This window comes from Erythrolamprus reginae, chromosome 1 (assembly GCF_031021105.1).
Source record: "Erythrolamprus reginae isolate rEryReg1 chromosome 1, rEryReg1.hap1, whole genome shotgun sequence".
Lineage (NCBI taxonomy): Eukaryota > Metazoa > Chordata > Lepidosauria > Squamata > Dipsadidae > Erythrolamprus > Erythrolamprus reginae.
This window is the reverse complement of record NC_091950.1, coordinates 47,683,979-47,710,259: the sequence shown is the minus strand read 5'-3', so window position 1 is coordinate 47,710,259 and position 26,281 is coordinate 47,683,979. Positions and strand designations below refer to the sequence as shown.

Here is a 26,281-nt window from a genome sequence, read left to right as displayed (position 1 = left end):
ATAGCAAGAGAGACAGAGATAGCAAGAGAGACAGTGAGAGAGAAAGAAAGAGACATAGCAAGAGACAGAGAGAAAGAGAGACATAGCAAGAGAGGCAGAGAGAGAGAGTAAGAGATAGCAAGAGAAACAGACAGAGAAAGAAAGAGACATAGCAAGAGAGGCAGAGAGAGAGAGAGATAGCAAGAGAGACAGAGAGAGAGGCAGAGAGAGAGAGAGATAGCAAGAGAGACAGAGAGAGAGAGAGAAAGAGAGCCATAGCAAGAGAGGCAGAGAGAGAGAGAAAGATAGCAAGAGAGACAGAGAAAGAGATAGCAAGAGAGACAGACAGAGAGAGAGAGAGATAGCAAGAGAGACAGAGGGAGAGAAAGAAAGAGAGATAGCAAGAGAGAGAGAGAGAGAGAGAGAAAGATAGCAAGAGAGACAGAGAGAGAGAGAAAGAAAGAAAGAAAGAGAGACTTAGCAAGAGAGAGAGAGCAAGAGAGAGAGAGACAGAAAGAGAGAGAAAGAAAGAGATAGCAAGAGAGAGAGAGGGAGAGCAAGAGAGAGAGAGAGCGAGAGAGGGGTAAGGAGGGAGATAAAGACATAGAGGGAGAGAAGGAGGGAGAGAGAAAGAGAGCAAAAAAGAGAGGAAGGAAGAAAGACAGAGGGATGGAGAGAGAGAAAGAAGGGAAGGGAGAGAAAGAGGGAGGGAGAAATAGAGCAAAAGGGAGGTAGAGAGATATTTTTTTTGTTCAAACTTTTTTTTAGCCCCCCCCCCCCCAATGTTCCCCAGGATTTTGAAAATATGAATAATGTGGCTCAAAAAGATTGGGAAACACTGCTTTAGGCAATGTAAATTCCCGCCTTTGATCCTATAACGTCCTGTCCAGAGTGGTGAAAACTTTGTTTATTGTGAGATGTTTTATTTGAGCCCTTTTGTTTCCCTGTAGTAATTGCAAGGAATGCAGATTAGGCAGGTTAGTGTCCTCCTGTCCTGGTTTTATAGAATCAGGGTCAGGCAGAGTATTTTTTATGCTAGAGGTCCAGATTTTTAATACAATCCTATTCTAACATAATTTGCTATGCTGCAACAGGAGAAGGTTAGACATCCTTATCCTCACAATCATTCCACTGGGCTCTCTTTCATTTCTAAGAAGTTATTTATCCTCTGTCTTCTGCCAAGAAAGGAACTGGTTGTATTCTTGCTGTTCTGCCATTTACAGGTATGTTGGACTTTCAAGGAAGAATATTTGCAGTGCTAGAGGCTAGCGAGTCCAGCAAACCCAGTGGATACTGTTGCCTCTTCCTCTAATGACAGTTGATGTGTCATTAACTTTGTTTATATTAAACATTTACTTTTGTTTCTGTCTGCTCCACTTGATTTTGTTGTACTCTGTCCAGAGTTCACTAGAATTGGAATAGGTAATAAATTTTACAAAATAAATTTCAAAGACGGACTTTTTTTTTTTAATTTATTTTTTTATTAATAGAGTTGAAAAGGACCGTTAGGTCATCGAGTCCAACCCCCTGCCTGAGCAGGAAACCCTACAGCACCCCAGCCAAATAGAAGTCCAATCTCCTCTTGAAGGTGTCCAGAGTTGGGGAGTTCACCACCTCCCCTGGCAGGCAGTTCCATTGGTTGATCGCTCTGACCGACTTCCAATCCCCAGCCCTTGAGGCAGTTTTGAAACATAATGTGTTTGACAGACAGACAGGTATAGAATGATCTCTTATTCGGATCCAACCAAGGTCATCTGCTGGAGTGGCCAGTGTTGTTTCTGTTTCATGTTTGAATAAAAGGGTTGAAATATTACACATTTTTCTAGGTTGCTTGCACAGATTCCTCCAATACTATTTCAACCAGTTTCTCCAGAAAGAGAAAAATGGAAACTGCAATAGTAATCAAAACTAAGTGCAGAATATTGCAGAATCTCCCAATGTTCCCTTTCTAGAGAAAATTGCTGAAATTAATGAGGCAAAGCTGGCTGGGGAATTCTGGGAGTTGAAGTCCTCCAGGCTTAAACTTGGCAAGGGTGCAGACTCCTGCCTTAGAGGGTCGTAATGCGCCGGAGGGAGGGAGGGAGATGGAACCGCCAGAAAGGGAATGAAACCTCCCAAGGTCAGTAGCCGAAGGAGACCCGAAATCTCCCGTCACCCCCGCGCAACCAAGTACCTCAACGGGAGGAAGCAGGAGAGGTCGTCCCTTTCTCCCCTTAAACAACCCCACCCCAGCGAGGTAGGAGAAACCCTAGCCAATGGGAGACGGCGAGCCCGGAAAGGGGCGGCGCTAAGAGCCGGTATTTGGATGCCCAACTTGCCGGGATGGGGGGTCCACACCGCCGGCGTTTTCTCTCTCCCAGCATAATCATGACCGAAGGGGAGAAGGACAAGCTGGGCAGGGCTCTGTCGTGCACGACGCTCGACGCCGGACGCAGAACCATGACCGAAGTGTGGGTGCTGGTGATCAACACCGGGGGGACCATCGGGATGGTGCGCCAGTCCGAGGGTGAGTGAGCGAGGAGACGCTCGGCGAGGCTGAGCAATGGAGCCGAGCGCCTCAAAAGAAAGGAGCGGTCCTCTCCCGCGGATCTTTCACCTTTGCACGCGCCTCTCGGCAGGAAATTCCATCGCGGGACGATTTCACTCCCTCGTGGATAAAAGCGCTTATTATGGAAACCGAGTCGAGGATTGAGGCCACCTTGTGCTAGGCAACGGGGGTGCCTTCAGAAGTTGTGAATTGCTCCAACACTGCAAGTTTTAAAGATGTGGGATAAGCACTTGCCTTAAGTGGTGGAGGGTTTCCCGACCTAAATTGGGGGTTGGACTAGAAGACCTCCAAGGTCCCTTCCAACTCCTATCCTATCCCATCCTATCCCATCCCATCCCATTCCGTTCCATAATAATAACAACAGGGTTGGAAGTGACCTTGGAGGTTTTCTACTCCAACCCCCTACTTGGGCAGGAAACCTTACACTACTTCAGACAGATGGTTATCCAACATCTTCATAAAAACTTCCAGTGTTGAAGTATTCACAACTTCTGGAGGCAAGCTGTTCCACTGATCAATTGTTCTGTCAGGAATTTTCTCCTTAGTTCTAAGTTGCTTCTTTCCTTGTTTAGTTTCCACCCATTGCTTCTTGTTTTACCCTCTGGTGCTTTGGAGAACAGGTTGACTTCCTCTTTGTGGCAACCCCTGAGATACCGGAACACTACTATAATGTCGACCCGATCCTTCTTTTCATTAAACTAGATTTCATTAAACTAAATTCTATTCTATTCCATTCCATTCCATAATATTAATATTAATAACAACAGAGTTAGAAGGGACCTTGGAGGTCTTCTAGTCGAACCCCCTGCTTGGGCAGGAGACCCTACACTACTTCAGACAAATGGTTATCCAACATCTTCATAAAAATTTCCAGTGTTGGAGCATTCACAACTTCTGGGGGCTGTTCCACTGATCAATTGTTCTAACTGTCAGGAATTTTCTCCTTAGTTCTAAGTTGCTTCTCTCCTTGTTTAGTTTTCACCCATTGCTTCTTGTCCTGCCCTCAGGTGCTTTGGAGAACAGGTTGACTCCCTCTTCTTTGTGGCAACCCCTGAGATATTGGAACACTGCTATCATGTCTCTCCTGAGCCTTCTTATCATTAAACTAAATTCTGTTCCGTTCCATTCCACTCCACTCCATTCTTCTATTCTCTAGTATTCTTTAGATGTGCCAAAGTACAGCTTGATGTCTATGGAGATACTCAGTCATCCAGGGCATGGTTTTCCCAAAGGTGCTTTTTTCCCCTTTCCCCCCCATGTTTTTATTGATTTTTTAAAAAAAGAAAAAAGAACCAATAAGTGCGATGGCTGGAAGAGAAGGTAGATTTACTCTATCCCAAAGCTTCTGGACTTCATGGGTTTTTTTTTCCTTTTAAGACATTTCGCCTGACATCCAAGAAGCTTCTGGATGAGAAGTGAAATGCCTTCAAAGGAAAAAGTCCAGTCACCTCTCAAAAAAGTGCCTTTGGGATAGAGTAAATCTACCTTCTCTTCCAGCTATCACACATTGGTGATAAGTAGTTTTGGGAAGGTTGGTAATTTGGCGGTTTTGCTCGATTGCACTGGAGAAGGCAACTCCGAGTCTTCGGAGAGGGGCGGCATACAAATCCAAAGAATAAATAAATAAATAAATAAATATAAATAAACTCAAGATGTTTGGTCTCATTTATTGCATTTCTTCTATTTGACTGTTCCTGAGATCTTAGCAAATGGCAGCCATCCTGAAGCTGACAGCTTACTATTGATTGATTGATTGATTGATTGATTGGATTTCTATGCCGCCCTTCTGGAGGTGACTCATTAGGTACATTCCTATAAAAAAATCATATGAATGATTTGGTATGATCATTGGTCTCATGAGTTCATTGAATAAAGGAACGGGGGGGGGGGCTAAGTATGATTAGGTTTGTGGAAAGGGGATGTCCATGAAACCACCAGGAATTAAACATGATTTGAAGGAATTTTTTTTAAAAAAATTTTTATTATTATTTTATTATTATTTATTAGATTTGTATGCTGCCCCTCTCCGAAGACTCGGGGCGGCTCACAACAACAATAAAACAGTGCTTCAATGTAAACAAATCTAATATTAAAAAACATCCAAAAACCCATCATTTAAAAACCATGCAACACACGCATACCATACATAAAACTATAAAAGCCTGGTAGATTCAATTCCCCCATGCTTAGCGATAAAGGTGGGTCTTAAGTACTTTGCAAAAGACAAGGAGGGTGGGCGCAGTTCTGATCTCTGGGGGGAGTTGATTCCAGAGGGCTGGGGCTGCCATAGAGAAGGCTCTTCCCCTGGGGCCCGCCAGACGATATTCTTTAGTTGACGGGACCCAGAAAAGGCCAACTCTGTGGGACCTCATCAGCCGCTGGGATTCTTACGGCAGAAGACGGTTCCAGAGGTATTCTGGTCCAATGCCATGTAGGGCTTTAAAGGTCATTACCAACAATTTGAATTGCAACCGGAAACTGATTTTAAAAAATTCTTTATTGGAACAATAGCAATCGCATTTAGACTTAATAATAAAAACACAGTGTTTTGCAGCCATCTCTAAGTGGTTTACAGAGAATAAGCATATTGCCCCCAATAATCTGGGTCCTCATTTTATTGACCTTGGAAGCAGGGGTGGGCTCTAGCCAGAACACTAAATTGGGCTCACCGCCACGGCTCATGAGTGCTTACAGGACCAGCGCGATTTTGCTTCTGCACCTGTAGAGATAGCAAAATCATGCACAGAGCCACAGGTGCACCCATGTTTCGGCATGCGCGGAAGCAGAAAACCCTCGCCAAAACATGGGCGCACCTGCGGCTCTGTGTGCGATTTTGCTATCTCCACAGGTGCAGAAGCAAAATCGCATTGGCCCTGCAAGCACTTACGAACCGCGGCGGCAAGCGCAATTTAGCGTTCCGGCTAGCAGCTCACCCCTGCTTGGAAGAATGGAAGGCTGAGTCAACCTTGAGCCTACTGAGATTCGATTTGCCAAACATCTGGCAGCCGGTGATCAGCAGAAGTAGCTTGTAGTACTGCACTCTAATTGCTGCACTGAGGCTCTGTATACTGTAATGTAAAGGAGACTGGGATGCCACCATGTGTCAGCACGATAACTCTAAAAATCTATAATAAAGTTTGATTTAATGAGACAAAGCAACAAAAGAAGGACCAGGTCTGCAAATGGACTGGGTCCAGGTTGAGGCAATGGAGAAACCGTTTCCTAAAATATTCTTCAAGGTATCCCTATGGGAGAAGTGCTTGTAAGTTGGCTCAGAATGCCAACACTTCTACTCTAAGCCTACTACAGTATATGCTTCCTTTAGGATCACATGATCCAAGGGTTGGAAATTTCCACTCCTCCATCCTTCCCCAATGCATGATCCAGAGCTGAGGAAATGCAGCCTGCGTAATCCTTTGCAGACAAAGACATAAGTTCAAAACCTGGTAAAAAGATAGATAAGAATGCCAAAAACCATTCCTTGCTTCTTTTCCCTGACTTGTTATGCATAGGATTTTTCATACTAGTTGGAAGTAAATCATACCAAAATAAGACACTTTTGAACATGAACCTTTGATAATACTTACTTCACCCTCCATGAATAACTTTGGGCGTTTATGTGCTTTTGCCTAGTGGTGTGGGTCAATTATTAATACACAACTTCCTTCTTGATCCAATTTTCATTTTCTATCCTCCTGACTTTTGGGTAATACAGGACAATTTGCAGAAGGATCCTTTGGCTCAAATGTTCAAATACAACCGAAAATAAAATGAGAACGAGAAGCCTTAATAGATCCTGTATTTTAGATTTTTCTTCTTCTTCTTGTAGACACAAGGAAGAAAACTTGGAGGCATAGGTCTGAAAGTTTTAAAGTAGCTCTGCTATTTGGCTAGCTTATTGCAATACAGTGATCCCCCGATCATTGCGAGGGTTCCGTTCCAGGACCCCTAGCAATGATCGGGTTTTCGCGAAGTAGCGCTGCGGAAGTAAAAACACCATCTGCGCATGCGCAGATGGTGTTTTTACTTCCGCAGCGCTAGCGAGGAGCCGAAGACAAAAGCAAACGCGGGGCGATGAGAAGGCTCGCCCCGGGCGGAGCTTCTGCATTCCGAGCAGCAGAGGAGGAGGAGGAGAAGGCGGCGATGGCGCCCCCACCGCTCCCTGGAGCCCTTGCTGTCCTCCCTTTCCCCCAACGGAGCTGTGGAGTTCTCGCACCTCAGGGCGCGAGAGCAGCGGGCAAAATTGCTTAGCTTTGGGGCGAAGCCTCGGATTGCCGCCTCCTCCTCCTCCTCCTCCTCCTCCTCCTCCTCCTCCTCCTCCTTCTTCTTCTCCTCTACCGCCGCCCCCCCCTCCCCGCTTCCTTTGCTCTGAAGTAACGGCCCGGAGAGAAAAGCTGCAGGATAAACGCGCTCAGGCGACCGTGAAAACTTAATCCTGCCCAGACACCGGGAGGGTTGACGCCAACGCTCTCCCCTCCCTTCTCCGGCCACTAGACACTTGACGCCCGCCGGCCCAAGACGAGCTCCGGCACGGCGATTTGCAAAGGAAGGGCAACCATGACAACCGCAACAACAGGAGGGGGCCGTGCAAACTCCTCGATGCAAGACGGGCCCCGTTAAAGCTGCTCTAGTTTCTATTTTATTTATTTTATTTATATTAATTTTGTGGAAGAAAAAAAGAGGGGGGAGGGCGGGACAAGTAGAGCGAGAGCGAGAGAGAAAGCAAGGAAGAAAAGACTAAAGCTTAGAAATTCTGCTTTTCATCATTCCTATCACCCATTTTCTCCCACTCATGACTGTATGACTGTAACTTGTTGCCTTTGACGTTTGTCTTCGGGACTCATTGGGAAGCCGCGCGGCTGTTTTAAAACGTCGCCGCCAGCATGGGGGGCTTGCCAGCACCCCCCGGACCCCCAACCCGGGTTTGGGGGGCTGCTAGGAAGCCCCCCATGCAGGTGGCGACGTTTTAAAACAGCCGCGCGGCTTCCCAATGAGTCCCGAAGACAAACGTCAAAGGTGAACTTCCGCGTTTGTCTTCGGGACTCATTGGGAAGCCGCGCGGCTGTTTTAAAACGTTGCCGCCGGCATGGGGGGCTTGCCAGCACCCCCCCAAACCCGGGTGGCCGGGCGAGCAGCGAGCGAACGGGGGTGGCCAGGCGAAGGGCGGGCGAGCGGCGAAGGGCGGGCGAGCGGGTGCTGGGGGGGGCTTCTTGCCCTCCCACCAGCAAGAGGGGGAGTGAACGGCGTGGGCGGGCGAAGGCCGCCAGCAAGAGGGGGAAGACCCAGGGAAGCCGCCCAGCAGCTGATCTGCCCGGCGCCATCTATGTATGCGTGGCCATAAAAAAAAAGAGCGCGCATGCGCAGATGGTGTTTTGACTTCCGGGTTGAAAAATCGCAATTTAGCCCGTTCGCAATGATCGGGATCGCGATACCCGGGGGATCACTGTAGTGCAATTCGGTTAGCCTGTTGCAACAGCTGTCAGAGTAATAGTGAAAGTGAGTACAGTATTATTCTAAGTGAGTAAGATGTTCCTGAACAAGGCAAACCCCTCACGTAAAGGACACTTCCTCCAGGAAACATGTTTATTCTTGATAAATTCTTGCATACCTGAAAAAACTAATTTTTGAAGCAAGATTTGTAGTGTATAATATGCAATATTTTATTTCATTTGAACACTGCTAATTTCTTAGGACCTGGAAGACCTGATTTTTGTTTTCTGGTCACATGGCAAATTAAAACTGTTTAAGAGCAATACAGGTAGTCCTTGATTTATCACCAACTCCTCAAAAGGTGGTCACACTTGTGTGTTACTCTATGGCACACTTTTGAAATCCCCCCATGACTTCAACCAGCTCATGTTTTAGGACCATGATGGCGAACCTATAGCATGCATGCCACAGGTGGCACAAAGACCCATATCTGATGGCACACGAGACTTGCCCTAGCTAAGCTCCATTACACATGTGCACACCGACCAGCTGATTTTTGATTCACACAGAGGCTCTGGGAGGGTGTTTTTACCCTCCCTAGGCTCCAGGGAAGGCTCTGGAGCCTGGGGAGGGTGAAAAACAGGCTCCTCGGCCAACCGGAAGTTGAGAAATGAGGGTGGTGTCATGTGCGTATGTGTGGAGGCGGGGCATCACAAGGGGGTCATACACGCATAAACCAGGGGGCATTAAATTATGGGAGTAGACATGTGTGCACACACTTTCGGCACCCAAGGGAAAAAAGGGTTCATCATCACTGTTTTTGGCCATTTCTAGCAGCCTGATTTTGATAGCCGCGATTTATAGTATTTTTGCCAGAAATCAATGTTTATTTCCAGTTTTACTTCCAGTGAAAACCAATCCATAGTGAACAGTGGTTCCCTCAACAACCATGATAGTCACTTAATAACTTCCGTATTCACTTAATGCAGTGTTTTCCAACCTTGGCAACTTCTAGACTTCAACTCCTAGAATTCCCCAGCCAGCATTTGCTGGCTGGGGAATTCTGGGAGTTGAAGTCCAAATATCTTCAAGTTGCCAAGGTTGGGAAACACTGACTTAATGACTACCACACACAAAAAAAGAGGTCACAAAAACAGGTCTGATCATGTGACCAACTTTACAACTATCATGATTTACAACTGTAATTGCCAAGCTCGGTTTCTAAACATTTCAGGATTCTTCTGAAGTAATTTTATTATTATTATTATTATTATTATTATTATTATTATTATTATTATTAATTAGATTTGTATGCCGCCCCTGTCCAAAGACTCGGAGCGGCTCACAGTAGTGATAAACAATGTGACAATTCCAATACTTAAAAACAACATCTAAAAACCCATATTATTAAAAGCCATACAATTCAATCATACCATACATAAATAAATCACATTCGCCTGGGGATACCTCAGGTACCCCATGCCTAGTGGCATAGGTGGGTCTTCAGTAACTTACGAAAGGCAAGGAGGGTGGGCGTGGTTCTAATCTCTGGGGGGAGTTGATTCCAGAGGCCCGGGGCCGCCACAGAGAAGGCTCTTCCTCTTGGGCCCACCAGATGACATTGTTTAGTCCCATGTTTCCCAACCTTGGCAACTTGAAGATATCTGGACTTCAACTCCCAGAATTCCCCAGCCAGCCACTGGTTTAGTCGATGGGACCTGGAGAAGGCCAACTCTGTGGGACCTTATCAGCCACTGGGATTTGTGCGGCAGAAGACGGTCCCAAAGGTATTCTGGTCCGATGCCATGTAGGGCTTTTTAGGTCATTGGCAATTTAAGCATGAGCCTGACCCTCTGTTGTTGATTCAATTGGGAGGGTCCAGAAGTACAGGAATGGCATTTACACATAGCACTAAGCAATATTGTGATTGTGTAAAATCTGTTGCAGATGCTAGCCTTCCTTATTTTATTTCACATCTTGCTTCTTTTCAGTTTAAGATAAGCAAAATACATGGGTGATGTTTTATGATTTCAAATACCAGTTTACATACATTTTCTTCTTGGTTCTAGTGGAACAGCATAATAAACCTTTGCTACTGATCCATTTGTGCTTGTTATTTTCACAATCGTTGAAATGACTATTCAGGGGTTTTAGCAAGAATATGCCTAGCTTTAATTGAACATGCAAGGAATGAACCTGGAGTTGTCTTCATGCAAACCCTGTTTCTACTACCAACCTGCATCTCAGTCTCAAAATTCAGATAAGCATTCAGAGAAAATTGTTTTATTCATGATTTATTTTATTTCTCAGGTCTTGTCCCTGAAGCTAACAAGCTTGCTGAAGCTCTGAAAAAGGTGTCCATATTTCATGATGCAACATATGCCAAGGAAAACCAACTATATAACCGTTTTGGAATTGACGCTTTGGTACTTCCGTATGTATTTGGAATACTGGAATGTTTTTGTTTAATGAATGAATTTCCAGAGAAGCATCCTGGATATTTTTTTAAAAAAAATTTAAGATTGTATCTAGAATAACCGTTTCCAACCTGAGACTCTCCCCTGATATATTGGAATTGGAGCCACCAAAATCCTGAACTAATCCCTTTGCTGTTTGAAGACATAAAATTGCAATACCTGGCCAATTATCTAAATAAACTAAAAGTAAATTGAGCTGAATACTTTATTGTCTAAGTGTGATTAGACACCCAAGGGATTTGTCTCTGTACAGAAGTACTCAGTGTACATGCAGAGCAAAATAATAATAATAATAATAATAATAATAATAATAATAATAATAATAATAATAATAGAATAGAATAGAATAGAATAGAATTTTTATAGAATTTTATTGGCCAAGTGTGATTGGATACACAAGGAATTTGTCTTGGTGCATATGCTCTCAGCGTACATAAAAGAAAAAGACACATTTGTCAAGAGTCATGTGGTTCTATGACTTAATGATTGTCATAGGGGTCAAATAAGCAATGAAGAAACAATGAGCCTTCCATCCTTCCGAGGTGGGTAAAATGAGGACCCGGATTGTGGGGGGAATAGGCTGGCTCTGTTAAAAAGTGCTATTGCTTAAATGTTGTAAGCCGCCCTGAGTCTAAGGAAAAGGGTGGCAAAAAAAAAAGTGAATAAATAAATAAATAAATAAATAAATATTAATAAAAATCTTAGGATACAAGCAACAAGTTATAGTCATACAGTCCTAAGTAGGAGGAAAAGGATGATAGGAATGATAAAAACTGTCAGACTTAGTAAAAAGTTTGACAGTGTTGAGAGAATTATTTGTTTACTAGAGTGATGGCATTCGGGAAAAAACTGTTATTGTATCTAGTTGTCTTGGTGTGCAGTGCTCTGTAGCAATGATTTGAGGGTAGGAGTTGAAACAGTTTGTGTACAAGATTCGAGGGGTCAGTAAATATTTTCACCACCCTCTTTTTGACTCGTGCAGTATACAGGTCCTCAATGGAAGGCAGGTTGGCTGGTTGGTTGTAATATCAATAAAAGAGGGAGCAAAGAAGATAATAATAAGAATAAATAATACCACAGGTACACTACATGGATTAATAGACATTAAGCAGCACTGAGAGAATTAACTGTTCACTAGAATGAAGGCATAAGGGAAAAATGTCCCTGTGCCTAGTTGTTTTTCTATATAATGCCTTTTACTGCTGTGCTGAGGGAAGGTGTTGAAACAATTTACAACCAGGATGTGAGGAGTCTGCAGATATATTCTCAGCTCTTCTTCTGGGTGAGAGCATGGGGTGAGGTATCATCAATACGCCGATTATACCCAGTTATACATCTCCACCCAATGTCCAGTCAACGAAGCAGTGGAAGTGATGTGCCGGTGCTGGAGGCTGTTGGGGCCTGGATGGGTGTCAACAAACTCAAACTCAACCCAGACAAGACGGAGTGGATGTGGGTCTTGCCTCCCAAGGACAATTCCATCTGTCCGTCCATTACCCTGGGGGGGGGGGAATTACTGACCCCCTCAGAGAGAGTTCGCAATTTGGGCGTCCTCCTCGAAACACAGCTGACACTGGAACCTCGCTGTGGCGAGGAGGGCATTTGCCCAGGTTCGCCTGGTGCACCAGTTGCGGCCCTATTTGGACAGGGAGTCATTGCTCACAGTCACTCATGCCCTCATCACCTCGAGGTTTGATTACTGCAACGCTCTCTACATGGGGCTACCTCTGAAAAGTATTCGGAAACTTCAGATCGTGCAGAACGCAGCCGCGAGAGCCATCGTGGGGCTTCCAAGATTCGCCCACGTTTCTTCAACACTCCGTGGCTTGCATTGGCTGCCGATCAGTTTCCAGTCACAATTCAAAGTGTTGGTCATGACCTTTAAAGCCCTACATTGCATTGGACCAGATTACCTCCGGAACCGCCTGCTACCGCACGAATCCCAGTGACTGATAAGGTCCCACAGAGTTCGCCTTCTCCGGGTCCTGTTGACTAAACAATGTCGTTTGGTGGGCCCCAGGGGAAGAGCCTTCTCTGTGGCGGCCCCGGCCCTCTGGAACCAACTCCCCCCGGAGATTAGAACTGCCCCCACCCTCCCTGTCTTTCGTAAACTACTCAAGACTCATTTATACTGCCAGGCATGGGGGAGTTGAAATAGCCTTCCCCCTAGGCCATTACAAGTTATGCATGGTATGTTTGTATGTATGTTTGATTTTATAATAGGGGTATTTAGTTGTTTTTTATTATTGGATTGTATATATTGTTTTTATTATTGTTGTTAGCCGCCCCGAGTCTACGGAGAGGGGCGGCATACAAATCCAATAAATTATTATTAATTATTATTATTGTTATTCTGACTTGCACAATGTAGAGATCTCCTGTGGAAGGCAGGCTGGTTGCAATTGTTCTTCCTGCAATCTTAATATCCATTTGAGTCTGTTCCTGTCCTGTTTGGTTGCTGTACCAGAGCAGACAGTTATAGAATAGATAAACTATCAAATAGATGGAAAACCACTGAAGTTGTTTAAATTAATGCTGATTTTTAAAGGAAAACCTCATTATTTTAACACAGATAATCATTTTTTTAAAAAGATGGCACTTTTGTGTACTTAGTGCAAAAAAGGATTTGGAGTTTTATATTTTGTGGAGTTGGTAAAGCTGGAAGTTGAGGATGGTTGCAAAGAATTAAACGATTGAATAAGGTGGAACAGTGGAGCCTCAGGAGGGAATTGCACAGTGACAGGCAAACAGAGGTATAAGGATTTAATTTAATTTATTTATTCAGTTTAGTTGCTGCCCATCTTTAGAATGACTGTGGGTGTTGAATCTTGCATCTATATCTTATTTATTTTATTTATTTATTCATTTGTCCAATACACAAATACATAGGAAGAAAAATAGATATGTAGTAATATATATAAGGGTAAAAATGAACTTAGAGGAGAGGATATATGAAAGAAAGAGAATATATATGATAAGTGAGAGAAAGGAAAGACAATTGGACAGGGGGCGAAAGGCACACCAGTGCACTTATGTACGCCCCTTACTGGCCTCTTAGGAACCTGGAGAGGTCAATTGTGGAGAGTCTAAGGAAGAAATGTTGGGGGTTAGGGGTTGACACAATTGAGTCCGGTAATGAGTTCCACGCTTCTTTATCAAACCCAGCACCAGTTAGTAGTGGTGTTCCCCAAGGCAGTGTTCTAGGACCAACACTCTTTCTGCTTTATATAAACAACCTTTGTGATCATATTGTAAGCAGCTGCATCCTCTTTGCCAGTGATGTAAAACTATTTAATGCTATGACTATCTGAATAGTGAAACAATTGGCAACTCCAAATCTCTGCTAACAAATGCTCAGTCCTGCACATTGGCAATAAAAATCAGAACATCAAATATAAGCTGGACTGAAACAATCTAAAAGATGACCCACAGTCAAGGACCTTGGTGTACTCATTTTAAAAGATCTAAGCCCAGAGCTCACTGTAACAATATTGCTAAAAAGACATTAAGAGTTGTCAACCATTTGTTTGTTTGTTTGTTTAAATTTGTATGCCGCCCAATGCCCTAGGTACTCTAGGTGGCTAATTTTATGAAGTTCTCTCTATGGTAATATTATACTTCTAGGGTATTCAAAACCTTTGCCAGACCTAACCTTGAATACTGCTCACCTGCCTGGATCCCACACTGTATTTCGGACATTAATACATTAGAGAGGGTCTGGAGGTATTTTATAAGAAGAGTACTCAACTCTTCTGCTCGCAATGAAAATCCTTATTCTAGTAGATTTAAATTTTAGGCCTGAATAACTTTGAACTACGCCGTCTATGTTCTGACCTAAGCTTAGTACACAAGATCATCTACCTTCATGTCCTGCCTATTAATGACTACATTAATTTCAATCACATTTACACTAGGGCTATCAATAGATACAAACTAAATGTAATCCGCTTTAATCTTAATTAAAGAAAATACAACTTCTGCAATAGAATTGTAAATGTCTGGAACACTTCATCTGATCCTTTTGTTAGTTTTTCTAACTCCCATACCTTTTACCTTAAACTCTCTACTAGTGGACCTTACGCATTTCTTAAGAGGTCCCTAAAGGGGCGTGCATAAATGCACCAGAATGCCTACTGTCCCTGTACCCATTTGTACATACTCATTTTATGTATTTATGTTTTGCTTTTTATATATATTTATTTGTGCCAGTTTTTAATGTGTCCTGTTCCCTTGTACTTGTTGACAAATAAATAAATAAAATTTAAAAAACCCTTCACAAGTTGCCAGGAATATCTTGCACGAAAGCCATTCTGTTCATAGATTTTCTCATCAACTATATAGATTAGATTAGATTAGATTTATTGGATTTATATGCCGCCCCTCTCCGAAAACTCGGGGCGGCTCACAACAAGATAAAAACAATACATAATAACAAATCCAATACCCACCAATCCAATTACAATTTTAAGCTAAAAATTCATAAAAACAACCCCAGAATATTAAAACACGCATACAATCAATCTAACACCAAAACAACATGGGCAAGGGGGAGATGTTTCAGTTCCCCCATGCCTGACAGCAGAGGTGGGTTTTAAGGAGTTTGCGAAAGGCAAGGAGGGTGGGGGCAATCCTAATCTCAGGGGGGAGCTGGTTCCAGAGGGTCGGAGCCGCCACAGAGAAGGCTCTTCCCCTGGGTCCCGCCAGACGACATTGTTTAGTCGACGGGACCTGGAGAAGGCCAACTCTGTGGGACCGAACCAGTCGCTGGGATTCATGCGGCAGAAGGCGGTCCCGGAGATATTCTGGTCCGGTGCCATGAAGGGCTTTATAGGTCATAACCAACACTTTAACTTGGTACCTTTGTCCAGAGTGATCTAAAAAACAATATTGTTAAAACTGTTTATTTCAGAAGATGTTCTCTTTATGACAGCTCTTCCAAGCAGAATATAAGAATTATCTACACCATCGTGGAACTTTCTCCTCTACTAGATTCTTCAAATATGACACCATCTGAATGGGACAAAATTGCCGAGTGCCTTGAGGTAATTTTTAAAAAATAAATAATTTGTTATTGCTCACAGATACAATAATCACTCTATGATCAATAGGGTTTCAGTTTTTGATGATGGGGAGTTCAGGCTGTGGTTGATATCTACCTGGGGCATTCCACCGATCGCCTCATTATTGAGGGAAGATGGGTGGTTCAATGCAGATTGGAAGTGCTCAGCCCATCGCTGTAGAATCAAAGTCATTTTCAGTGATGAGAGTTGCACCATCTGAGTCCAGGGGCACTCCCTGAAGGTTGAAGTCTGAACAAGGATCTGAGGGCTTCGTAGAATTGTTTAACATCATTTTCTATCAGAAAACCTTTGAATTTCATTTGCTTTGGTATTCAACCAGAAGTCCTGCATCTTGAAAGGCTTGCTCTGCGTGGTCTTGAGAGTGCTGGTGAAGGCATTTTTCTTGTGCAATAGGGTTGTGTGTTCGTGTGCAGTAGGGTTCGTGTGCAATAGGGTTGATATTCCTGGAGGCATCTGTAATATGGTAAATGATTTAGCTTTACTAGATAAATAGTCAAAGCAATGGAAACTGCAGTTTAATGTTTCCAAATGTAAAATAATGCAATTGGGGAAAAGGAATCCTCGATCTGAGTATTGTATTGGCAGTTCTGTGTTAGCAAAAACTTCAGAAGAGAAGGATTTAGGGGTAGTGATTTCTGACAGTCTCAAATGGGTGAGCAGTGTGGTCGTGAGGTAGGAAAAGCAAGTAGGATGCTTGGCTGCATAGCTAGAGGTATAACAAGCAGGAAGAGGGAGATTGTGATCCCACTATATAGAGCTCTGGTGAGACCACATTTGGAATATTGTGTTCAGTTCTGGAGACAAAAAGATATTGACAAAATTGAATGGGTCCAAAGACGGGCTACAAGAATGGTGGAAGGTCTTAAGCATAAAACGTATCAGGAAAGACTTAATGAAGTTAATCTGTATAGTCTGGAGGACAGAAGGAAAAGGGGGGACATGATCGAAACATTTAAATATGTTAAAGGGTTAAATAAGGTTCAGGAGGGAAGTGTTTTTAATAGGAAAGTGAACACAAGAACAAGGGGACACAATCTGAGGTTAGTTCAAAAGATCAAAAGCAACATGAGAAAATATTATTTTACTGAAAGAGTAGTAGATGCTTGGAACAAACTTCTAGCATACGTGGTTGGTAAATCCACAGTAACTGAATTTAAACATGCCTGGGATAAACATATATCCATCCTAAGATAAAATACAGGAAATAGTATAAGGGCAGACTAGATGGACCATGAGGTCTTTTTCTGCCGTCAATCTTCTACGTTTCTATGTTTCTTAGCTGTTGATGACGGCTTGTTCTGATAAGCCCAGTGAAGGTGGTGATTTTCAGCATGTAGGGCTTTGATCTCTTCATCATTTTCATCAAACCAGTCCTGCTGTTTCCTGTGTGAGGGTCCTAGAAACCTTTAGTGGAGAAGAGTGCACAACATCCCGAAAATGTTTCCAGTCCTCCTCGGCATTTCCCCCTACTTGCAGCTCTGAGAGTTGGTTGTCAAGATCTACTGCTAGTGAAGCTGCTGTGTTGGGGTTCCTCAATTTACTGACAATGATCCATTTCATCACAGCTTTGTTTCCCTGTGGACATCTCTTTGGCTTGATGTCAAAGCTTAATTTAGAGATGATGAGTCTATGGTCAGTCCAACAGTCAGGACTCAGCACGGCCTTAGTCACCCTTACATCCTGTCTGTCTGTCTTCCGCACAATGACATAATCTAAGTTTCTTTGTTTCTAATAAGACCCAGTGCTTGGAGTGTGGGTGCATCCAGGACGTATTTTTGCAAGTGGGCAGGTGAAAGATGGTATTGGTGATGATCGGATCATGAGCTGCACATATCTTCAATAGTAATAGGACATTGCTGTTACATTTGCCAATTCCATTTTTTCCAATGATGCCATCCCAAGCAGAGTGATCGGATCCTACTCTTGTGTTAAAATTGCCAAGTAGAATTAGTCTCACAGACGAATAAAACTTGTCCTTTATCTCATCCAGGTTCTTCATTGTAGGTGTGTAACACTAATCGGTGTGGCTTGATTTCTTCTCAGTAATGAGAGATGCAATGTCATGAGTTGGTCATTCAGTCTCTTGGGAAGACTGGCAAGTATGCTGATAAGATGATTTTGAACTGCAAAGCCAACTCCAGATTCACGGCGTTCGTTATTGCTGCGTCCACACCAGAAGAATGTATAAGAATGTATTGGGTTTTTTTATTTTTTGGGGGGAGGGTTGTTCTTTTAATTAGTTAATTGGATTTAAGATATTGTGTACTGTATATTTTATATGTTGTGAGCCGCCCTGAGTCCTCGGAGAGAGGCGGCATAGAAATCCAATTAATAATAATAATAATAATAATAATAATAATAATAATAATAATAATGTCAATACAACACAGCAAACGAGATCACTGCTGAATTTCGTATTCCATCACCAGTCGGGCGCTTCCCAAGCACCTAGGACTGCATGATGTAGTAGTAGTAATAATAATAATAACAACAACAACAACCACCTCCTGTTTCTGTGAGCTGGCCTTCGTTGGCTAGACAAGTTTCACACAGGGCTGCAATATCGATGTTAAATCTTGTTCTCTGGAAACCAGGGCTGTTCTTCTTTATGATTGATTTGATAAGGGGTGAAACCCTACAGGCCATCAGCCAGCTGTCCAGTGGCAAGGCCCCAGGGTCTGATGCCATCCCAGTGGAGCTCTATAAGGATGGTGTTGCGGTGCTTGTCGACAAACTCACTCAGCTGTTCCAGTCTTTCTGGAATCAAGGATCGATTCCTCAGGAACTGAAAGATATGTCCATTGTACACCTCTACAAGAGGAAAGGGAATCAACAAATCTATGATGATCATAGAGGAATATCACTGCTTTCCATTGCAGACAAGATACTTGCACAAGTGTTGCTGAACCGCCTGACTGATCACCTCGAACAGGGTTTATTACCCAAGGTACAGAGTGGTTTCTGTAAATACAGTGGCATTGTGGACATGATCTTTGTAGCCCGACAGCTCTAAGTGTCAAGCGCAGAATTGTGAATTGTACACCACCAATCATTTCTATTTTAATCAATAATTCTAATGACATCCATATCATATCTATTCTTGATCATGATAAATGTCTGTCCGAGTAGAATGTGTGTTGTCTTTCTGTCATATTCCTTTGTCTCCATGCATCTTGAAGTATTAGTTTGTCCATCATTATAAAAAATGATTTTGGAAGAGTCTTTCTCTGTTTCTTATTTACGTTGGTTGAACTATAATCCAGATCTTTATCTACAATTGCATTAAAATCTCCAAGTATACATATATCTTCATATTAGAAACATAGAAACATAGAAACATAGAAGACTGACGGCAGAAAAAGACCCCATGGTCCATCTAGTCTGCCCTTTTACTATTTCCTGTATTTTATCTTACAATGGATATATGTTTATCCCAGGCATGTTTAAATTCGGTTACTGTGGATTTACCAACCACGTCTGCTGGAAGTTTGTTCCAAGGATCTACTACTCTTTCAGTAAAATAATACTTTCTCATGTTGCCTTTGATCTTTCCCCCAACTAACTTCAGATTGTGTCCCCTTGTTCTTGTGTTCACTTTCCTGTTAAAAACACTTCCCTCCTGAACCCTATTTAACCCTTTAACATATTTAAATGTTTCGATCATGTCCCCCCTTTTCCTTCTGTCTTCCAGACTATACAGATTGAGTTCATTAAGTCTTTCCTGATACGTTTTATACTTCAGACCTTCCACCATTCTTGTAGCCCGTCTTTGGACCCGTTCAATTTTGTCAATATCTTTTTGTAGGTGAGGTCTCCAGAACTGAACACAGTACTCCAAATGTGGTCTCACCAGCGCTCTATATAAGGGGATCACAATCTCCCTCTTCCTGCTTGTTATACCTCTAGCTATGCAGCCAAGCATCCTACTTGCCTTTCCTACCGCCCGACCACACTGCTCACCCATTTTGAGACTGTCAGAAATCACTACCCCTAAATCCTTCTCTTCTGAAGTTTTTGCTAACACAGAACTGCCAATGCAATACTCAGATTTAGGATTCCTTTTCCCCAAGTGCATTATCTTCAATTTTTTTTCTATGTAATTTTCTATATAATTCTTCTTGATTATCGTTTGGAGCATAAATTGCTACTATCAATACTTTCTTAAGATTAGAAACATAGAAGTCTGACGGCAGAAAAAGACCTCATGGTCAATCTAGTCTGCCCTTATACTATTTTCTGTATTTTATCCTAGGATGGATATATGTTTATCCCAAGCATGTTTAAATTCAGTTACTGTGGATTTATCTACCACGTCTGCTGGAAGTTTGTTCCAAGGATCTACTACTCTTTCAGTAAAATAATATTGTCTCATGTTGCTTTTGATCTTTCCCCCAACTAACTTCAGATTGTGTCCCCTTGTTCTTGTGTTCACTTTCCTATTAAAAACACTTCCCTCCTGGAAGTGTTTTTAACCCTTTAACATATTTAAATGTTTCGATCATGTCCCCCCTTTTCCTTCTGTCCTCCAGACTATACAGATTGAGTTCATTAAGTCTTTCCTGATACGTTTTATGTTTAAGACCTTCCACCATTCTTGTAGCCCATCTTTGGACCCGTTCAATTTTGTCAATATCTTTTTGTCTCCAGAACTGAACACAATATTCCAAATGTGGTCTCACCAGTGCTCTATATAGCGGGATCATAATCTCCCTCTTCCTGCTTGTTATACCTCTAGCTATGCAGCCAAGCATCCTACTTGCTTTCCCTACCGCCTGACTGCACTGTTCACCCATTTTGAGACTGTCAGAAATCACTACCCCTAAATCCTTTTCTTCTGAAGTTATTGCTAACACAGAACTGCCAATACAATACTCAGATTGAGCATTCCTTTTCCCCAAGTCCATTATTTTACATTTGGAAACATTAAACTGCAGTTTCCATTGCTTTGACCATTTATCTAGTAAAGCTAAATCATTTACCATATTACAGATGCCTCCAGGAATATCAACCCTATTGCATACTTTAGAGTCATCGGCAAATAGGCAAACCTTCCCTACCAAACCTTCCCCTATGTCACTCACAAACATATTAAAAAGAATAGTACCCAGAACAGACCCTTGTGGCACATCGCTTGTAACCTGTCTCTGCTCAGAATATCTCCATTAACAATAACTCTCTGATGTCTACGCTTCAGCCAGCTGCAAATCCATTGAACTATCCAGGGATTAAGTCCAATCTTCACTAATTTATCTATCAGCTCTTTATGTGGAACTGTATCAAAGGCTTTGCTGAGGTCCAGGTAGGCAATATCCACGGCACCACCTTGATCCAACACCTTTGTGATATAGTCAAAGAAATCAATGAGATTACCAGCTTCTTCTCTACTGCCCTTCTTGTGGATAGGCACAACACTGGCTATTCTCCAATCCTCAGGAACATCTCATGTTAACAGGGATTGGTTAAACAAATCAGTCAGGGGGGTAGCAATGACAGATCTGAGTTCTTTAAGAACTCTGGGGTGGATGCCATCTGGACCCATTGCCTTATTTATCTTTAATCGTTCAAGTTCTTCTAAGACATTGGCTTCTAAGATCACTGGAGCTGAATCCGTACAGCTGGAAGCCATGCTATATCCCTCTATAGTATTATTTTGTAAGGTGTCTTTTGAGAAAACTGAACAGAAGTAGCTATTGAAATGGTCAGTGATCTCCTTATTCTCATCAATGCATGTATTATTCCCGGTACTAAGCTTCGTGATGCTGCAGTTTTTCTTCTTCCTATCACTAAAATATCTGAAGAAGGTTTTATCCTCCTTCTTTACAGATTTGGCAATTTCTTCCTCTTTTGAGGCTTTAGCAGCATATATTATCTGTTTTGCCTCCTTCTGTCTCATTTTATACACCTCTCTATCAGCTATACTTCCAGACTCTTTATACCTCCTACAGGCAGCCTTTTTTTCATTGACTATATCCCTTACATCATTGCTAAACCATAGCGGTTTCTTCTTCCTTTTACCTTTAGTTATTTGTCTTACATATAGTCCAGTGGCTTTTAAGATGGCCTTTTTAAATACAGTCCACTGAGTGCTCGCTCCTGCCATTTTATCCCTCCCCTTTAATTCATTATTTAAATATTCCCCCATTGCATTAAAATTTGTTTTTCTGAAATCCAATACTTTGGTTGCATTATAGGATTGCTCACAATGAGTTTTTACATCAAACCACAAACATAGATGGTCACTGCAATCTAAATTTTCTCCCACCTTGACCTCTGAAACCCAATTCCCATTCGTAAAAACTAAATCTAGAATATTCTCCCCTCTAGTTGGTGTCTTAACCAGCTGTGCCAGAGCTGCTCCTGTAAAGGCCTCTACTATATTCTTACTTTTGCATGTAAGGGCACTGGGGATATTCCAGTCAACATCAGGCATGTTGAAATCACCCATAACCACAATATCTCCCTTTACTGCCATTTGGGTAATTTCATCCACCATCTTGTTGTCATATTCCTCAGATTGCCCTGGAGGCAGTTTTCCCTCTAATTTTTTGGGGGGTGGGCGGAAAAGTATAGTGTCTGAGCGGCAGTCCCTTTGGGACTGGGCGGCACAGAAATAATAAATAAATAAACAAACAAACAAATAAGAAACCCACCCTGTTTTGCCTCAGAGAATTTCAAAATAAAATACTGTACTGTGTGTCTATAACAGTGAGCTCATAATAGGGCAACTCTATCAATATCAAAATGCCACTTAAATAGTTGAGGTAGTTTCAAACTAGATTTTGATTTTCTTTCTCTCTTCCTTACTCCCATTCTTTTTATTTCTCTTTTCCTCTCTCTCTTTTTTCTATCTGTTTCTCTCTCTTCCTCTCTCTCTCCTTCCCTCTCACTCTTTCCCTCTCGGCTTCTGGGCAGGTTTGGGAAACTCTGAGTTGATGATGATTTTTAAGTGAGCGATTGCTCACTGCTCAGGTTAGAGGGAACTATGCCTGGAGGCCTACAGATCACCCCAATTCTAATGACAGAACCTTCTTTATTTTGCATGCAAATCCAGAGAGTCTCCAGATCTTTACATGTATTTTGAATTAGTGTTGTTTTTAGACTTTCTTTAACATAAATGGCTACTCCACCTCCCCTTCTCTCTATTCTATCCTTCCTATACAGTGTATATCCTGGTATAGATATTTCCCATTCATTAGAATCCTTAAACCATGTCTCAGTTATGGCAACCAGATCCAAATTATCTCTAGATATTATGGCCATTAACTCACAGAGCTTGTTGCTCAAGCTTCGAGCATTCGTGCACATTACCCGAAGAACATTATTTTCATTATTAGTTTGCCCCTTATCATCAACAACTGCATCTATTTTATTTACAGCTCCCTTTTCATAAGCTTCCAGAAACTGATTTATCCTCATTGGTCGGGGACAGAAATCATCCACATTAGTTACATCTCTGTCCCCTTTACCTAGTTTAAATGCCTGTCCAGATTCATTATTACTTCCAACATTAACATGTATTTCTTGTTTGATATATAAAACCACTCCTCTTTTAGATTGGTCTGATAACGATGTATATAATTTCCCAAGTTTTTCATATTCGAAATATTTTCTGTTGTTTTTTAGTGCCATTGTAACATTGAATTGTTGTAAGTTGAGGACTACCTCTAGCTGCAATATCTAGCAAATAATGGTGATTTTATGGACTCTTGAAAGAGTCTTATATTACCTCTGGGATCACACTTTAAGGAGCACTGTTCTAGGAAAAGGATTGTGGAGAACGAAAGCTGATGTAGTGGCTTCCAGTTCTATAATTCTATAATACTATGTTAAAGAAGGTTTTTAAACCTTTCTGCTAAAATTCATATGACCACAAGATGGTAGTATATTGCTGCTTTTTGCTCTGCAAAATTTACAGATGGCATGCCAGTGAGAATTTGCAGAAGAATAAGCAATTTACAGAGCAATCTAGCATTATCGAAACACAATGACATTTTAAAAATAGATCAATGGAATGATGAGTGCCATATCCTACTACTTTGTTGATAAAGAACATGCTCTCTAGACACAGAGAACCTCCATTTGGACCCCTGCTGAAGGTGCATGAAACCACCACAGTTTTAACAGATTCCAGTAGATTAACAGAGTTGGAAGGGACCTTGTAAATCATCTAATCCTATCCCCTGCCCAAGCAGGAAATCCTACACCAGGGGTCCCCAAACTTGACAACTTTAAGACTTGTGGACTTCAACTCCCAGAATTCTCTAGCCAGCATACCTGGCTGGAGAATTCTGGGAGTTGAAGTCCACAAGTCTTAAAGTCGCCAAGTTTGAAGACCTCTGCCCTACACCATTTCTGACTGATGGCAGTCCAGTCTCTTCTTGAAAGCTTCCAGTGGTTGATTGCTCTCACTGTCAGAAAATTTATCCTTATTTTCAGGTTGAATTTCTACTTGTTCAGTTTCCATCCATTATTCTTTGTCTGGCCTTCAGATGGTTTGGAAAATAGCTAGAGAAATAGCTAGAGAAAATAGCTAAATCTAGAAACAATGGTCAATGTGAACAATTGGATTATGTTTTCCATGTTTGAAATTATTGTTTGACTAGTAAATGTCATTGATTTTTTTATATATAGATGCCATAATAAAGTAAGATGCCATAATAAAGTAAGCTTCGAGGTATTTATTTATGTTATTTGAGCTAACTGCGGCTCAAATTGTGCACTGAGTGGTTTACAATCCTGTATGGATAAACAAGTTTAAAACAATAAAAAACAATAGAATACACACACACACATTTATACAGTATAAATACAATAAGTCTATTCACCAGTGTCCTGATTTCTAGTCTAGTGCCTTACTCACTACACCATTTATGATTAGGGTCATAAATGGTGTAGTGAGTAAGGCACTAGACTAGAAATCAGGACACTGGTGAATTCTAGTCCTGCCTTGGGCATAAAAGCCAGCTAGGTAACTTGGAGCCAGTCCCTTTCCTTCCTTCCTTTCCTTTCCTTCCATCCATTTATCTATCCAACTTGAATGCTGCCTGTCTCATCAAAGGCGACTCAAGGTGGCTTGCAAATACTTAATAAAATACAGTACCATATAAGACATTAAAATAATAAATAAATATCTTAAATTTAAGCATTCAATTAAAATAAAAATTAAGCAGGATGGAGAGAATAGGTGTAAAGTGCTCACTGGAAGGAGTTTGGGTATTCAATGTCAAACTCACTGGCCAGGCCCTCCTCTGGTTTAGCGAAGGGGAAAAATTGCAATACATCACATGAGAACAATGAGTTTGACAACCCTGCTCTATTCCATCAACCACTTCTTATGTACCATACCCCATTGGAACTCCAAGCTAGTTGGCTTTGCTGACTGAGGAATTCTGGGAGTTGAAGTCCATAAGTCTTAAAGTTGCCAAGGCTGGAGACCCCTGCCTTAAAGGATGGTTAATTCTGATTCTTTCATAGTGCAGAGTAGCATAAGTAAACTCCAATTGGAGCTAAATGTAAAATAGTTACTCTTGATAAATTCTACCTGGAGGTAGAATCATACCCAAGAGGATACCTGACCAGTTATTACATTATAATGTTTACAAACTTGTGAGTTCACACATCATGCTATACCATGTGGGTTGTTTGTTTTAGGTTGGGTGGTGTATGAATGCAATTGATGATGGTTTATTCAGGAAGTCCAATATAAATAAACTAATGGCTAATTGGGAAGTGTGATTCCAATTACTGAATTAAATAAATTAGTTTATAAACCTGTACAAAAGCATACCTCAAAGATCCCATGTAATATTTATATTTTACAACAGAGGAAAACTGAGAAAGTTAAGCAATTAATGCCAGGCTAGATATTGAAGATTTTTAAAAAAAATTATACTTTGTTATATCCATCTTGCTATATTAATGTTTCTAACTGTTTTGACTGTATAATTTTGTTATCTGTCCAGATAATCTTGTTGTTGGACAGATAAAAGAATAAATAAATAACAAATTAATATTTCCCATTGTAAGGCAGAAATCCTAATTTGAAAGCCTTCTACAATTTGATCTACTTTTGATCTACTTTCCTTTGCTCCATTGAAAACCGTAATTATTTCAGGCATGAAAACAAAAAATTATTGCCAGTTCTACCTTAGAAAAAAAATTTTTAGATATAAATAATGTTGTCTTCCACATTACGCAAGGTCAAATGACGTAGTTCAATGGCAATAGAGGTGGCATCTCCAATTTAAAATAAGCCAGGTGATGAGAAGGCATTGCTTGAAATCTTAGAAGCATATTGCCTGTCAGACAATTAGTCCTGGCCCAGAAAAATCAATTATTTGATTCTGGATATCACTAATTATATTATTTAAGATTGGCAAATGATACCTTAGAATTTATCATTAAGCATCTGGGTGATAAAGTACATCCAATTCCATCCGTCTTTCAGGAACTAATAGAAAACGCTATTCATTCTTTGACTATGTAAATTTCTAATTTTATTTACAGAAAAATCTGTGTGTCTGTGTTTGTCTATGTATTTTCTGTACTGTCTTTTGAACAGATGAGGGCAGTCTTCCATTAGCATTTAGCGTCTGTTAAGGATGCCATTTCTTCTGCATCCACTATTACAATAGCTCCAGTTTGCTTAGTCTGCTCCCATAAATGGCATAATCCCCAAAGTAAAAGCAAGAACAAGGAATCAGACCATATGATTCATTTACATATGTTAACATTCCTGTTTTAAAGCTACTGCTAAGCTTTTCTTA

General features: G+C 41.5%; 1 protein-coding gene across 3 annotated transcripts in view; it reads left to right on the top strand.

Moving 5' to 3' along the window:
• Window positions 1-2,310: 2,310 nt before the first annotated feature.
• ASPG (asparaginase) overlaps window positions 2,311-26,281 on the top strand; it is a 124,898-nt gene continuing 100,927 nt past the window's right edge. For 2 of the 3 annotated variants that reach the window (XM_070751491.1, XM_070751498.1), the window contains exons 1-3: window positions 2,312-2,485; window positions 10,268-10,391; window positions 15,344-15,476. In XM_070751491.1, the coding sequence (XP_070607592.1) occupies window positions 2,347-2,485; window positions 10,268-10,391; window positions 15,344-15,476 (396 nt within the window). In that variant the 5' untranslated portion in view covers window positions 2,312-2,346. Of the gene's footprint in view, window positions 2,486-10,267; window positions 10,392-15,343; window positions 15,477-26,281 lie in introns of all 3 variants that reach the window. The other variant, XM_070751505.1, reaches the window with a different exon arrangement.